At 39.1% G+C, this 16,741-nt stretch overlaps 1 protein-coding gene across 1 annotated transcript in view; it reads left to right on the top strand.

Moving 5' to 3' along the window:
• Positions 1-16,741, top strand: part of xrcc4 (X-ray repair complementing defective repair in Chinese hamster cells 4) — an 89,495-nt gene that overhangs the window by 39,546 nt on the left and 33,208 nt on the right. Inside the window, exons 4-5 of the mRNA XM_063014604.1 lie at positions 1,449-1,595; positions 10,727-10,866. Coding sequence (XP_062870674.1) covers positions 1,449-1,595; positions 10,727-10,866 — 287 coding nt within the window. The remainder of the gene's footprint in view (positions 1-1,448; positions 1,596-10,726; positions 10,867-16,741) is intronic.

Raw genomic sequence — 16,741 nt, forward strand, 5'->3', positions numbered from 1 at the left:
TCATTAATTGCACATTGCACCAGTAAGAGCAGAGTGTGAAGGTTCAATTAGCAGGGTAAGAGCACAGTTTTGCTCAAAATATTGCAATGCACACAACATTATGGGTGACATACCAGAGTTCAAAAGAGGACAAATTGTTGGTGCACGTCTTGCTGGCGCATCTGTGACCAAGACAGCAAGTCTTTGTGATGTATCAAGAGCCACGGTATCCAGGGTAATGTCAGCATACCACCAAGAAGGACAAACCACATCCAACAGGATTAACTGTGGACGCAAGAGGAAGCTGTCTGAAAGGGATGTTCGGGTGCTAACCCGGATTGTATCCAAAAAACATAAAACCACGGCTGCCCAAATCACGGCAGAATTAAATGTGCACCTCGACTCTCCTGTTTCCACCAGAACTGTCCGTCGGGAGCTCCACAGGGTCAATATACACGGCCGGGCTGCTATAGCCAAACCTTTGGTCACTCGTGCCAATGCCAAACGTCGGTTTCAATGGTGCAAGGAGCGCAAATCTTGGGCTGTGGACAATGTGAAACATGTATTGTTCTCTGATGAGTCCACCTTTACTGTTTTCCCCACATCCGGGAGAGTTACGGTGTGGAGAAGCCCCAAAGAAGCGTACCACCCAGACTGTTGCATGCCCAGAGTGAAGCATGGGGGTGGATCAGTGATGGTTTGGGCTGCCATATCATGGCATTCCCTTGGCCCAATACTTGTGCTAGATGGGCGCGTCACTGCCAAGGACTACCGAACCATTCTGGAGGACCATGTGCATCCAATGGCGGTGCCGTGTATCAGGATGACAATGCACCAATACACACAGCAAGACTGGTGAAAGATTGGTTTGATGAACATGAAAGTGAAGTTGAACATCTCCCATGGCCTGCACAGTCACCAGATCTAAATATTATTGAGCCACTTTGGGGTGTTTTGGAGAAGCGAGTCAGGAAACGTTTTCCTCCACCAGCATCACGTAGTGACCTGGCCACTATCCTGCAAGAAGAATGGCTTAAAATCCCTCTGACCACTGTGCAGGACTTGTATATGTCATTTCCAAGACGAATTGACGCTGTATTGGCCGCAAAAGGAGGCCCTACACCATACTAATAAATTATTGTGGTCTAAAACCAGGTGTTTCAGTTATTTTGTCCAACCCCTGTATATATATATATATATATATATATATATATATATATATATATATATATATATATATATATATATATGCTTAAGATAAAGTAGCCATATCACCAACAAACAATTGAAATGATTTAGCTAAAAAAGTTGTATTTTACTGTAAGGTATTTGTCAAACATTGTGGCTATTCCTCTATGAGCAGTAATATGCACCTTGTGTACATAAATATATCCAGGACAATATTTTTATATCTTATTTCGTATAAAGGAGTGCATGTGGTTATCACTTTAAAATATTCTCTTTTGTAGAATGGAAAGGTATGTCCAGGGAAAGGACAATTTGGAAGGGGATCTATACAGACGCTTTGTACTGGTCCTCAATGAAAAGAAGGCTACAATCCGTGCTTTGCAGGAGAAGATCAAACAGCTACAGGACAACACAGAAGAAAAAAAGCGGTACTGAAACCATCATTATCATGTTTTTTTTTTACCATTAAGAAGGTTGTATGCAAATGGCCAGCAAATGCCAGATAAATTACAGTCTTATATTTGCATTTTACAGTTGAAATCACTGAAACAATAACTCTGCAATCTTAAAATAGTGAATGAAACATAAAACTTTGTTATAACAATTTTAATGGAATGGTTTAGAATAAGATCTGAAAGGTTTAACTATATTTTTCTCTGTCCGGAAAAACATAACCAAATGTATAATTTGTTATTTGGGGAGCATTGTCAGAGCAAAATGAAGCAATATTCCTATCAGGATAACCTTGTACATGGCTTTTACAAAAACAAATCCACACAGGGAGGGACAATGGCTCAGTGAGTAGCACTGCCGCCTCACAGCAAAAAGGTCCTGGGTTTAATTCCCAGGTGAGCAAGCCGAAAATTGGGCTTATCAGAAAAGATGACCTTTCTCCAGTCCTCTATAGTCCAAACCTTGTGGTCTTTTTCAAACCTTAACCTGGCTCTCTTTTGCCCGTCTTTGTTGAAGGGCTTTTTGCAAACCATATTTTCAAAAATGTTAGGACATTTTGTAAAATGCATTAAAAACAAAAAATCTGTGATCTGTTAATTCTTTTGAACCTCTTAAAAAACAAAAATCTGTGATTTGTTAATTCTCTTGAAAAAAGGCAAAGGGCACGTTTATTAATACAGTTTTTAATCATTTGGGAACTGGGGATACTAGTGCAGTTTTGCTCCTGGTATTATTTTCAGGTATTGATCTAAAACAAAAATACAGGATTTTAGTTGCTCAACAGTCCGTGGTTGCTATTGTCTGACACTTTTCTTGAGGAGACAGATCTGGACTGCAAACAGGCCAGTCAAGTGTGCACACTCGTGTCTTTAAAGCCATGCTGTTGTAGCACAAACAGAATGTGCCTTGATGGCTGCATATATCTTTCTAAAATCCCAATATATTCAGTAACTCCACATCAGTGGTATTCACACATATTCAAGTCACCCATGCTATGTCACTGACACACCCTCATATCATGACAAATATCTACATTTAGCAACTTTCATAAATAACAATTTAAAAAAAAAAATATTTTATTTAGATTTTCAGACAAGATCAACAATGAACAAAAAAAATCCACACTATACATAAATAATACATTTAGAAAAAATAATATTTAGTATATAAGTACGAAGTATGTATTATATGGAAAAAAGGTTAAAAATAATAATAAAATAAATAGATAAATAAATAAAATATATAAATTAATAAAAAATAATAATAATAATAATAAAAACAGGAATTAGATTAAAATAAATAAAAAAAGAGAAAAAAAGGGAAAAAATAAATAAAATAAAAAAATAATAATAAAAAAATAAATAAAATAAAATTATGGCCTCTTAAGTACATCCAAAAATGCCTTCCAAACAGAAAGAGATCGCCCCAGTGCAATTGCACCAGACCACCTCAACCGTTCTAGTTGAGCAACTGTGGTCATCTCAGATAGCCATCTTTTGAAACATGGAGCCTGAGAAGATTTCCAGTCAAGAAGAATAATTTTCTTAGCTGCAACCATGCCGGTCATAAGAACCTGCTGTTGTGCTTGTGAAAGAATGGTCATTGAGTCAGAGTATCCAAAGAGTGCTAAGGCCACATTGGGATAAATGCGAACATTAAATACGTCTGACAGCAGTAAGAAAATATTGGTCCAAAAGCTATAGAGTAGGGGACAAAACCAAAACAGGTGAGCTAGAGTGCCCTCTGCAGTTTTGCATTTGTCACACAAAGGAGAAACAGAAGGATAGATTTTACTTAATCTGGTTTTTGAGAAGTGGAATCTGTGAAGCACTTTGAACTGTATTAATCTATATCTTGAATTAATAGAGCATTGTGGAACTCTAGACAAGCTTTCACTCCAGTCCTGCTCTGTTATTGAAGTACCAATTTCCCGGGCCCATTCTTAAGTGGCACAAACTGAGTAATTAAATGACGCCTGATAGGACTTGAGAGGAAAAAATCTGAAATTGGGTGAATGACAGGTTTGGAAATGTAATTTGGGATATGATTTTGGGCATAACTTCTAACCTGTAGGTAGCGGAAAAAATTTGTATTTGGCAGATCAAATCTTTCACTCAACTGAGCAAATGTGGCGAATATATCATCAATATACAAATCCCCGATACATCGGAGGCCCTTATCAGCCCATATGGAGAAAGTCTTATCTGTTAGTGAGGGAAGAAAAGAGTGGTTACACAAGATAGGACTATGAATTGATATAGATGGCACTTTACAGTAAGTTCTGATCTGATTCAGAATTTTTAATGAGTTTTTGACTACAAAGTTTTTACTGATTTGTAAACTTTCATACCTCACCTCAGCGAAAAGCAGAGCAGGAAGAGAGGATTTTGCAATTGACCTCTCTTCTAAACTGACCCATCGTGGTAGCTCAAGGGATGTGGCTTTGTGAGGAAAGGCCCAATTCCAGAAAGTAAGAGCCCTAGCATTTGCTGCCCAGTGAAAAAATTTAAACTGAGGTAAGCCCAGGCCTCCCTTCTTTAATGGTTTCTGAAGATGAATCCTTGAGATCCGAGCTATTTTGTTTGCCCAGACAAACGATAAAATTGTTGAATCAAGTTTCCTAAAGAATGTAGCTGGTAGATATATGGGAAGATTTTGAAAAAGGTACAAAAACTTTGGTAATGTGACCATTTTAATAGCATTGATGCGGCCTATCAAGGATAGCGGAAGTAATTTCCATTGTTCAATATTCTCCTTGAGTTTGTCCAGAGAGCCTAAAAAATTCAGCTTAAATAGCAATCTAGGGTTCCTGGGGATTTTAAGGCCAAGATATGTAAAATATTCATCTACTAATTTGAAAGGTAATGTGCTAAGAAAGTGAGGACCAGTTAATTGTATATCCTGAAAATTTACCAAATATATCAATATAGTTTAACAAGCTGGGAACTGAAGAAACCGGGTCGGAAATATACAAAAGTAAGTCATCAGCATACATGCTTACTAAACAGTCTGCATCCCCAAACTTTATGCCCCTGATTTGTGGGTGACTCCTTATCCCAACAACTAGTGGCTCCAGGGCAATGTCGAAAAGTAGGGGAGAGAGAGGGTCCCCCTGTCTTACGCCTCTGTGAAGATCAATAGGTTCTGAGCGATCACCATTCGTCAATACCGCTGAGGTTGGGCACAAGTACAGCATCTTAACACAATTAATAAAAAAGTCACCAAATCCAAACTTGTTTAAAGTGTTAAACATATATGGCCACTCTATTTGATCAAATGCCTTCTGTGCATCAAGTGAAATAATTGCACCAGGAGACCCAGCCTCATACTCCGTATATAAAACATTAAGAAGTAGACGCACATTAGAAAACAAAAATCTATTCGGTATAAATCCAGTCTGATCAGGGTGTACTACAGTATTTCAGCTGCATATGTTGCCAATCTGAGTGCTAATATTTTGGAAAAGATCTTCTGGTCAAAATTTAGCAAGGAAATGGGCCTAAAGAAGCAGGATCGGTAGGATCTTTACCCTTTTTTAGTATCAGGCACTAGGGCTGGGCGATATATCGAGATTTTATAATATATCGATATATTTTCATACGCGATATAGGATAAGACAATATCGCATATATCGATATACAGTAGATGTTGCGTTCCAGTTAGATCCGACAGTTCGTCTTTCTCTTCTCCCAGTTTGTCTCTGCACATGTTCACCTGCCCCGCCCCTCTCCCTCACTGAACACAACTCGCCCCTCCCCCCCACCAATCCCTTTCATTTCTGTAAGTAAAACTCCCATGATAGCGTGGAGATGGTGGAGGAGCTGGTTAGTAAATAGAATAATAATGGCTCAATTATTTGGAGATGGTTCGGATTCAGTGGTGGAGAAGTGTCAGGTGAGCAGCAGAATAATGTATTCAGTAGAGAATGCCGAAAACAAGTCCAGATAAAAGGTTCCAGCTCCGTGTACCTTCATTCGTTTTTCACTTCAAATCCCAAAGTTGAAAAACAAGAAAACGAGTCGTTATTCGTTTCAAAAAACAATATTGGAAAACGGAAATACATACAAGCACATGCTCGCGCTGACATGCACGTATTTACTTCATATATAAACGTTTATACTGGATGATCGCCCGACGTCCGACACGTCATTTATTTATTTATCATGTATTATAGTATTTCTTGTTCTTAGCCAATAAACAACCAAAAATTAATAAAATTGCATGAACTAACTCTGCAGTAAAGAAGGAGCAAACAGCAATTAAACAACAAATAAAGCTGTTAAATAATAATAAAGTGCATAAAGCAGAACGCTGAATAAAATGCATTAAATGTTGTAATAGTTACACAGTAACATGAACGATTAGTTCTGCCTGTATTACAGAACTGAGTTCTATACGGTAAAAAAAATATATTAATGTAAATGTTAATGTTGTGGCGACTGATGTAAAATAATGTATAAAATACAAGTGTGTGTGTGTGTGGGGGGGGGGGGTGGGGGGTGGGGGGCGGGGGTGTTAACGAGAACGCACAGCGGGAGATGATAAATTCTGATCTCTTCCCTACACACTCGCTCCCTACGCCCTATAGTGCACTTAACATTCTTAAAGGGCCAGACAATATATTTGTAATTCACATTACACGACAGGCGAGACTAGAAAACAACAAAAATTTTTTTAGAATAGTTCTTTTTTTTTTTTTTTAGGAAAAATAGTTCTTGTGTGAAGCTTCCCCAGCATGAATATGAATAAAATTGCCTGTAAAAAATTTGGAACATGTAGCTTTGTCTCAGAAGTGTCTTTTTGTTATTACCTTATGGGATGAAAAAATATCGATATATATATCGTATATCGTATATCGCCATTCAGCTAAAATATATCGAGATATTACTTTTGATCCATATCGCCCAGCCCTATCAGGCACACATTTGCCTCATATAAAGATTTAGGAAGTTTACCATTTTTATCAGAATCCTTTAGCATTCTTAGGATCAGTGGCACAAGTTTGGAAGAAAAAGCTTTATAAAATTCACAGCCAAACCCATCAGGGCCAGCAGCCTTACCAGATGGAAAAGACTGTATGGCTCTGAGAACATCTGCCTCAGTAAATGGTAAATCCAATTCCGTTTTGGCTGTTTCGGAGAGATTTGGAAGATCTATAGTGTAAAAAAAATTGTCAAGGGCATCCTCAGTGTCTGGGTATTTGGAGGAGTAAAGGTCAGAATAGAACTCTTTAAAACGGTTGTTTATCTCTTTGGGGTTTGTAATAAGCTCGCCCGTACTTGATGTTATTTTATAGATCGCCTGTTTAGCCGAGACCCCCTTCAACTGCCTTGCTAAAATCCGCTCAGGCTTATCACCAAGCTCAAAATGTTTTTGTTTTAACTTCAGCAGGAGAGACTCTACTCTTTTACCAATGATTGAGTTATACTCATATTTTAAACACAGAATTTTATTATAGTCTGACTGTGAGAGTGAAACTCTATAGGCTTTTTCAAGTAGTTCGAGCGATTTTTCTATCTCCTTTAATCTGGCATTCAATTCTCGCTTTTTGGAAGCTTCAAATGACAATATATGACCCCTAAGAACGACTTTTAGCATCTCCCATAATATGGAATCTGATACATCACCAGTATCATTAAACCCTATAAAATCGTCAAGCTTTGTATTTACATACATTATAAATGTAGGATCTTTAAGCAGGCTCGGGTTAAAACGCCAGCTATAACTCTGTCTCGAAAGGATGTCTGAGAGATGGAGTGACACTGGGCTGTGATCTGAAATTAATATATTGTGATATTTTGTATTGGTGATCTTAGAGACTAGTTCTGATGAGATCAAAAAGTTGTCAATCCGGGTGTAGGATTTATGAACATGCGAATAGTAAGAGTATTCTCTATCCGTTGGATGATGTAATCTCCATATATCCACCATATTTCTAGTTTTTATTAAGTTGTTAAGGACCTGTACTGCTGCTAATGTAGGCGGGGGTTTTGAAGAGAGTCTATCCACATATGGATCCAAACAGCAGTTAAAGTCACCACCCAAAATCACATTAGAGAATGCAACTGGAATTAGGTCAAATACCTTACAGAAGAAATTGTGTAACATTCACATTCCAGGAAGCTATTGAGATGCCATTAACAACAGAATCATTCATTATTTGCTAAGGCAATAATATTATCCAGGAGTACAAGAGGCCAAAAAAATAAAAATAAAAATAAATAAATAAAAAATAAAAATAAATAATAATAAAATAAAGAAAGAAAGAAAGAAAAGAAGAGTTGAAAGTGAACTATCATGTAAACCCACCAAACATACCACCCCTCCTACCCCCTCGTAACTGGCACGCCTCCCTAACGAAGCACCATTTCTGAACGATCGAACAGTACAGTCGTGAAGTGACATCACTGAGAAAAAGAAAAGAAAGAGAAACAGAACCAAACCAACCATTCCGTCCGCTCCGCAATTGAAGTTAACTACATACAAACAAAAACCCTGACCATTAGTACACTACTAATATAACGAACCTACGCAGATAAAAGTTTAAAGAACCTTATTAGTTATAGGTAAAGCAGCCTACCGTACAAACACACTTTTCGGGTGTATTTACGCGCGCGCATGCGCGCCCACGCACGCAGATTCGTGCATACAAATCCGTGTGTAGAGTAACAATACTGTTATTTCTCCTATTTACCCAAGCAAAATAGACCATGAGACAATGTCCCAACATTAGTCCGAGAGAGGAAATAAGAGTATAATCGAGGTAGGTTCTTAGCTCTTTTATAACCGTTCTTGAGCGTAAACGCTTCCGTATAACAGCCTCCGAATAATCCGGGAAAATCAGAATTTTACATCCCTGAAAGCTGAGGTTGGAATTCTGTCTTCTCAGGCGCAGAATTTTCTCCTTTACCTGGTAAAGATGAACACAGGCGATGATAGGGCGTGGTCTAGCACCATCTGCCGGTCGAGGTCGCAAGCTCCTGTGAGCCCTATCAATAACAATGGGTGATTCAAAGTTATCTTTACCCAGCACCTGCAGTAACAATTCCGTTACAAATTCTGTCGGCCTTCCTTTTTCAGCTCCTTCAGGGACGCCGATAATCCGAATATTATTTCGGCGAGATCTGTTTTCCAAATCCTCGACTTTAAGCCTCAGGGACTCATTTAGCTTTTCAGTCTGACTTAGTTTTAATTCGAGCTCGGACAGCCGTACATTCTGTTCAACAGCATTCTCCGCCATAGCGTCCAGTCTCTCCGCAAACTCTCTTTGCGTTGCATGGACATTCTGAAGAGCCTGATGTACTTTTGCATACAGTGCCTTGCAAAAGTATTCAGCCCCCTTGAACTTTTCAACCTTTTGCCACATTTCAGGCTTCAAACATAACGATATGAAATTGTAATTTTTTGTGAAGAATCAACAACAAGTGGGACACAATCGTGAAGTGGAACGAAATTTATTGGATATTTTAAACTTTTTTTAGAAATAAAAAACTAAAAAGTGGGGCGTGCAATATTATTCAGCCCCTTTACTTTCAGTGCAGCAAACTCACTCCAGAAGTTCAGTGAGGATCTCTGAATGATCCAATGTTGACCTAAATGACTGATGGTGATAAATAGAATCCACCTGTGTGTAATCAAGTCTCCGTATAAATGCACCTGCTCTGTGACAGTCTCAGAGTTCTGTTTAAAGCGCAGAGAGCATCATGAAGACCAAGGAACACACCAGGCAGGTCCGAGATACTGTTGTGGAGAAGTTTAAAGCCGGATTTGGATACAAAAAGATTTCCCAAGCTTTAAACATCTCAAGGAGCACTGTGCAAGCGATCATATTGAAATGGAAGGAGTATCAGACCACTGCAAATCTACCAAGACCCGGCCGTCCCTCTAAACTTTCAGCTCAAACAAGGAGAAGACTGATCAGAGATGCAGCCAAGAGGCCCATGATCACTCTGAATGAACTGCAGAGATCTACAGCTGAGGTGGGAGACTCTGTCCATAGGACACAATCAGTCGTACACTGCACAAATCTGGCCTTTATGGAAGAGTGGCAAGAAGAAAGCCATTTCTCAAAGATATCTATAAAAAGTCACCTGGGAGACACACCAAACATGTGGAAGAAGGTGCTCTGGTCAGATGAAACCAAAATCGAACTTTTTGGCCACAATGCAAAACGTTATGTTTGGCGTAAAAGCAACACAGCTCATCACCCTGAACACACCATCCCCACTGTCAAACATGGTGGTGGCAGCATCATGGTTTGGGCCTGCTTTTCTTCAGCAGGGACAGGGAAGATGGTTAAAATTGATGGGAAGATGGATGGAGCCAAATACAGGACCATTCTGGAAGAAAACCTGTTGCAGTCTGCAAAAGACCTGAGACTGGGACGGAGATTTATCTTCCAACAAGACAATGATCCAAAACATAAAGCAAAATCTACAATGGAATGGTTCACAAATAAACGTATCCAGGTGTTAGAATGGCCAAGTCAAAGTCCAGACCTGAATCCCATCGAGAATCTGTGGAAAGAGCTGAAAACTGCTGTTCACAAACGCTCTCCATCCAACCTCACTGAGCTCGAGCTGTTTTGCAAGGAAGAATGGGCAAAAATTTCTGTCTCTCGATGTGCAAAACTGATAGAGACATACCCCAAGCGACTTGCAGCTGTAATCGCAGCAAAAGGTGGCGCTACAAAGTATTAACGCAAGGGGGCTGAATAATATTGCACGCCCCACTTTTCAGTTTTTTATTTCTAAAAAAAGTTTAAAATATCCAATAAATTTCGTTCCACTTCACGATTGTGTCCCACTTGTTGTTGATTCTTCACAAAAAATTACAATTTCATATCGTTATGTTTGAAGCCTGAAATGTGGCAAAAGGTTGAAAAGTTCAAGGGGGCTGAATACTTTTGCAAGGCACTGTAGATGTACTTCTGCATAGAATAAAAAGATGGACATATGTATCACAGTAGCATGATGGATTCTTATGCAATGCCATAAGGGGTTTCTGGCCTTGCCCTAAACAGACAGAAATTTAAGGGAGTGTGTTATCACCAATAGCATCTCAGCTCTGATTCGAAAGGCTCTATGACTTGTTTACCTTTTTACAGATGGAAAACAGCAGGGACTACCAATCAAAAAGGTGAAAATGCATTTGAAGAAGGAGAGGAAGAGAGTGACTATGGAAACACCACAGATGAGGATGAGAAGATGGGTCCAAAACCTCCTTCTCAAAATTCTGCCAACGAAGGTAGTGTGACATATTATTTAAATGTAAAATGTATATATTTGTCACATGTAATTTATACATTGTAAAATGTGTACATCCCAAGATTTAAAAGTTCCCAGGTTTTTAATGGGGTTCATGTCTAGATATTGGGCTGGCTGTGACAATGTCTTGATTTATTGGACCTCCATCCACACATTGAATGACCTGGCTGTGTGGCATGGACTATCGTTCTGTTGTGTAAAAAAACAATCCTCAATAGTTAAGGAACATGGGCAAAGTGTATTCTTAGGATAATCTTGTACAAGGCTTGCTTGATTTATGTGTCTATTACAAAGATTCCAACATGGCTTCTTTCTTGCCAGTCTGCCATTAAAGTATTTCAAATAGTTTTTATGTAGTTAATGCCTATGTCATAAATTGTGGCTTCTCCTTTGCGATGACCATTAATTAATCTGACCACATCTCATGCAATGTCTTCTACATTCATACAGTTCATACATATTCAACAGTGGTTTCCGGACATTGTTTTGAGAGTCCCAGGATCTTCCGTAGAGGTTTCCGGATTCCCAAAATCTTTTTACAACATTATGTAAAATAGGTGATAAGTGACCTACATTATAAGTTCTTTTTGAACTGATTTGCAATTGTCATGAAGTTTGACAGAATGTAATAAACAACAACCCATCATTGCTTGCAAAAACTAAGCCTTTAAAAATGTTTAAAAGTTAGATTATAATTGTTATATTTAATTGCTGTTGCATTTTAATTTTGTAATATGTCAAAACTTATCAGGGAAAGGGTTTAGTTTTTTGCATAACTAGTGCTACCCTTAGAAACTTGTTTTAAATGTTCCTTACTGTGAACTTTCCCAGCTGCTGTTTCTCATTCTTTTGTAGGTAATCTTACAGTGTTTAAGTGATATTTGAAGGAGTTGGTGATCATCCATCTGATGTTTTGTGATTTATTTGGTCGCAATGTCTGCTGTTTGAAGATGTCTTTATAAATAACTGTCTTTGAAATTGAATGAATGGAAGCAACCTGATGCTCACTGTATCCCTCTGCCAGTAAAGCCAAAACTAAACCCCTTTTTGCTCACTCATAACTTTTCTTTTCCACTCTTTTGGCATGGTCAAAATGTATGTACTATAACCAATATTTTTGCCACCCAGCTGGTCATATTGGAAGAGGTTGGTGATAACCAAAGCAGTGTTTTTTAATACTTTTTATTGTTAAATTATATTTGGCTTAGGTAATCATTTAGTCAGTACCCTAATAAGTAGTGCCTGTGTTAATACAACAGACTGTTGGTCTTGGATGCTGTAAAATTGCTACGTCTATCGTAAAAAGCGCTATACAAATTAAATTTGACTTGACTTTTTGACTTGGACAGACGCTGGAACAGAACAGTGTCACACATGTGCCCCCTTTCTAATTTCTTCTATTTTTTCATACTTGTCATACTTTTTGTTTTAGATCATCATTTCATTTATTGAAGAAAAAGTGCTGTTAATTTCTCACCTGGCCCCATGTGAAAAAGTATTTGCCTCTTTGCTAGCAAATTGACCAGTTAACCAAATGCAATTTGGTTCAATGTCACTAGTGTTAGAAATTCAGCAAAATTCAGGAGCCAGGAGACCATCAGTCTTCAGGAGTAGAGTCGTTTATCAACACATACAGATAGATGTATGGGCACAGCTTGGAAGACCGACAGAAATCTAACTACACATATTTTGGGCAGACTTTATCTACACTCAAAATGGGGGCAGGAATTAGAAGAAGAAAGAGGAGGAGGTTAAGGGGAAAGGAAATGACAATGCAGGGGGGACTACAAAAGGTGACCAAAGGTTGGGGTAGTGTGATAAAGGCGTCTGCTAAATGCTGAAAATGTAAATGTAACTGTAAATGATAAAAGGGTGTTGGTTTTACAGTGGGTAATACGGGAGATATAGGACAAGGGTGAACAAAAGGGTTTTGGGCTTTATGACACAATTAGGTGTGGGTAGACAGGATTGGGTGTGTGTGTAGGATTCAGGGAGTGGGGGTAATGCAGGATGGGGGATCAAACAGTAGGGCCCACTCAATATACAAAATGTAAGAAAAGAGGGAGATAATTTCTCTTAATCCTCCCTCTGATTCTCCCTAATGGAGAATCACAAAACCAAAATACAAATACAAAACATACAGACAATGAGAGAAAGACAAAAACAAACAATGCCTATTTCTGTAAAGTTATGCAGAGATTGTCCAAGAAGTTCACACAGCCAAGTTCTGGAGCTGTTTATGGCTGTTACTTGGATGTAAGTTGACAAAGATGTTGGATATGTCCTTAGAGAGATGTATTTTCTCAGTCGAAGAGTGCCAGAAACATGTGGTGTCTTCAGGTGTGTCCACGATGGATGCAGTCCAGGAGCTTGGATGGTTGATTGCATGGCGATATGTCACACTTCCATTGTTCATCCATGTGCAATCCCATGCGTTGACACCACAGCCCATTGCTACGATCAGACACAGCGTTTGAATAGGTGAGGTGAGCATATTGTTCCAGTTGGTTTCCACAATGGCAGTCAATTATTGCTGCTCCTCACTATCTGTTCCTTAGAAGGGGCTGCTATGGTAATATACAGTGTGTGGAAAAGTCTTCACCACAGAGTTTGGCTCCCATAGTTCTAGACACTATAGTTCTTCTCTTGTGGCTCTGTATATTACCCACCCCTCCTCTTTCTGACCCTAACACTCAATTCAGAGGAGCAGACACAACCTTACAGTGAGAAACATGAATCCATGTTTTCTTTCCCTTAAACTTCACTGTCGAGTCAGTAATTAGCAGAAACTGATATGGGCCATCCCATCAGGTTCTAAGACTGTTTTCTAAATGTCCACAGTTCTCAGCTTGGAGAATCAGACTTTGACTTTAAAGAAATGAAATATGTTATTACTGTTACACTCAGTGTTAGTAAGTGATGCAATTCTTACTGGTGGTAAAAACTTGCTACTTCATCAGCAAATCTGTTGCCTTGTGCTTCAAATGAAATGCCCCCAGTGTGTGATTTGACTTTAACAATAGCTAAATCTGTAGGAAAGTTAACTGCCTCCAAAAGATTCTGTACCAAATCAGCATTTTTTAACAGGGGTACCTGCAGCCGTCAGGAAACCTCTATGTTTCCGCAATGTCCAAAATCATGGACCACCCCAAATGCACAACAAGAATCTGTATAAACCGTAGCCCTCTTGCCTGATGCAAGTTTACATGCTTCAGTTAGGGCCACCAACTCAGCCTGCTGTGCTGAGTAAGAAGGAGGACGACTACCGCTGGCTAAAGTTTGGTAGCTGTCAGTTACTGCCCATCCAGATTTACGCTGACCATCACTATGGGTTGAACCGTCGGTAAAAAGAATCAAATCAGGGTTATCAAGAGGGCAATAGGGGCATCTTTAAAAACATTTAGATAATTCAATGCAATCATGGTCGTCTCCTTCCTCAGTGGCATCAGTCAGTGAAGACACCATAAGAGAGGAAGGATTGTTCATGTGTGCATTCTAAATTACCACATTAGGAGCTGTCAAAACTGCAAGCCAGTTACCCCACCTGGAGGCTGTTACTGACAAGACACGACCATTATTGAGTAGTGCTGACACAGAATGAGGACCTTTGACTACTACTAGTTGTTCTAGTGTTCATGACGTGTTGTCCAGGGTTACTTTTAAGCAGATCGAATAGTGGTTGTGAAATTGCAGCATAAGAATTTATCCAGGGTCTCCAGTACATAGACCTAATAAAGCTCGCAATTCGTGCATTGTAGTTGGCAGTGACATTGCATTAATTGCAGAGCTTCTAGCAGGCATAATTGATCTAGAACCCTGGGTAACCCATTGTCACAAATACTGAACACCAGCACAACATAACTGTGCTTCGTCATGCAAGGCCTTGTGTTCTTTGCTAGCCAAAAGATCAGGAAATGCCCTCATATCTGTGTCATGTGTTTCCTTATTCTCACTACTCAAAAGAACATTATCAACACCAATGTTCCAAACACAAGAATCAGCAGAAATGAACAAAGAGCAGTTCAGCTCCCTCAGAAAATCCATGCCAAAAATATTTTCAACTTTTCCTACCCAAAATTGCCATGAAATGGTTTTAGGCCCTAGATTAACAGATATGGGTAAAGATAAAGTTAAGGGAATACCAACATTACCCTTTCCCTCAGCTGTGACGTGTTTGTCTGTTAAAGGTAATCCTAAGGATATGCAAACTGTTTCTGACAGAGTTGTGACTTGAGCCCCTGTGTCTACAAGAAACGAAACATTCTGTTCTCTGATTTGAACATCAACGCGTTTCTCAGACACGTCACTGATAGCACACAAAAGGGCTGAAAAAGCTGGGCAAATTGGTCGAGTTTCCTTGATTTCACCTCCCCTATTATGTACCTCTGATGATACAACTGTCGCATGTTGCATTTGAATGTGCCTTGAAAAAGACACTTGATCACTAGTATGGTCAGTTTCATTATTCAAGGAAATCACAGCTAGTTCTGGATATAGCCTATTTGGTGCACGAGGCTTTTCATCCTCTGTGTAGCATGGCTGACCTGGCAGGGGGGCTACAGGTGGGGGATGGCACTGACTTTTTGGCTTAGATGTGCAATTAGCATGTTGCTGCTCGAGATCTATTAGTGAATTCCTAAGTTTCACACATGTTCTCTGGGCATTAATAGCAGCTGATTTTTGCTTTTTACACTCACTGGTTAGTTCTACAACCTTTGCCTCAGCTTCTTTTAACCTTTCATCCATTGATTTCAACTTGTATTCCCAATATTGCTTATAAACAAATAGACATTCCTTCACTGAGTCATACTTAAGGTCGAAGCCTAAAACTGTTTTGCACTCAGCAGGAGTCCATGGTTTATTAACAGTGAAACCCTTGGATGAAAAGTACTGATGTCTCTTTTGTTCATTAATGTGGTTCTTCACTACGTCATTAATTAACTTTTCAAAATCTAAATCAGTCCACTCAGGCATTTCAGTCCCTCCCTTAACTAAGGTGCTGGATTTATAGTTAAGAGGCTTCCAGAAGTCTTTACCAATATCCTGGGCAATTTGACCTTTACTAAACATGATGAGGAAGCAGAAAAACAAACAAACAAAACAAAACTTTCCCTACTGACCGGGATTGCAGCAGAACAAAGGCACTACAGCAGTAACAAAGATTTCACTCTTTTAAGGAAGGTGATAGTTATAAGCACCAGTAACCAACAGAAACAGCTGTAAAACAGATTACACTAACAGTAACCAACAGCAAATACAGATTATGACAAAAGTAATCAACAGAATTCTTAAACAGCTGTAAAACAGATTACACTAACAGTAACCAACAGCAAACACAGATTACGACAAAAGTAATCAACAGAATTCTTAAACAGCTGTAAAACAGATTACACTAACAGTAACCAACAGCAAACACAGATTACGTTCAGATGCAGTAACAATCAAACTTTCTTTTTTTTCAGAGAAAATACCTGCTACAATCAGTTACAATCTACCCTTTTACAAGGAGGCTTACAGTTACCACCAGTAACACAATGCATTAAAATCTTCCCCTTGTCGAAGAGGATAACATTTACTGACTCCTTTTAACTTTTTAGCCAAAATTTCTCTTAGGTTCGAAATGGCGTTTACTCACCGGGTAGGTTTCAGTCTGCCATCCGGGTCACGGCACCAACTGTTAGAAATTCAGCAAAATTCAGGAGCCAGGAGACTGTCAGTCTTCATGAGTAGAGTCATATTTTGGGCAGACTTTATCTACACTCAAAATGGGGGCAGGAATTAGAAGAAGAAAGAGGAGGAGGTTAAGGGGCAAGGAAATGACAATGCAGAGGGGGACTACAAAAGGTGACCAAAGG

This window comes from Trichomycterus rosablanca, chromosome 18 (assembly GCF_030014385.1).
Source record: "Trichomycterus rosablanca isolate fTriRos1 chromosome 18, fTriRos1.hap1, whole genome shotgun sequence".
In the NCBI taxonomy this organism is placed as follows: domain Eukaryota; kingdom Metazoa; phylum Chordata; class Actinopteri; order Siluriformes; family Trichomycteridae; genus Trichomycterus; species Trichomycterus rosablanca.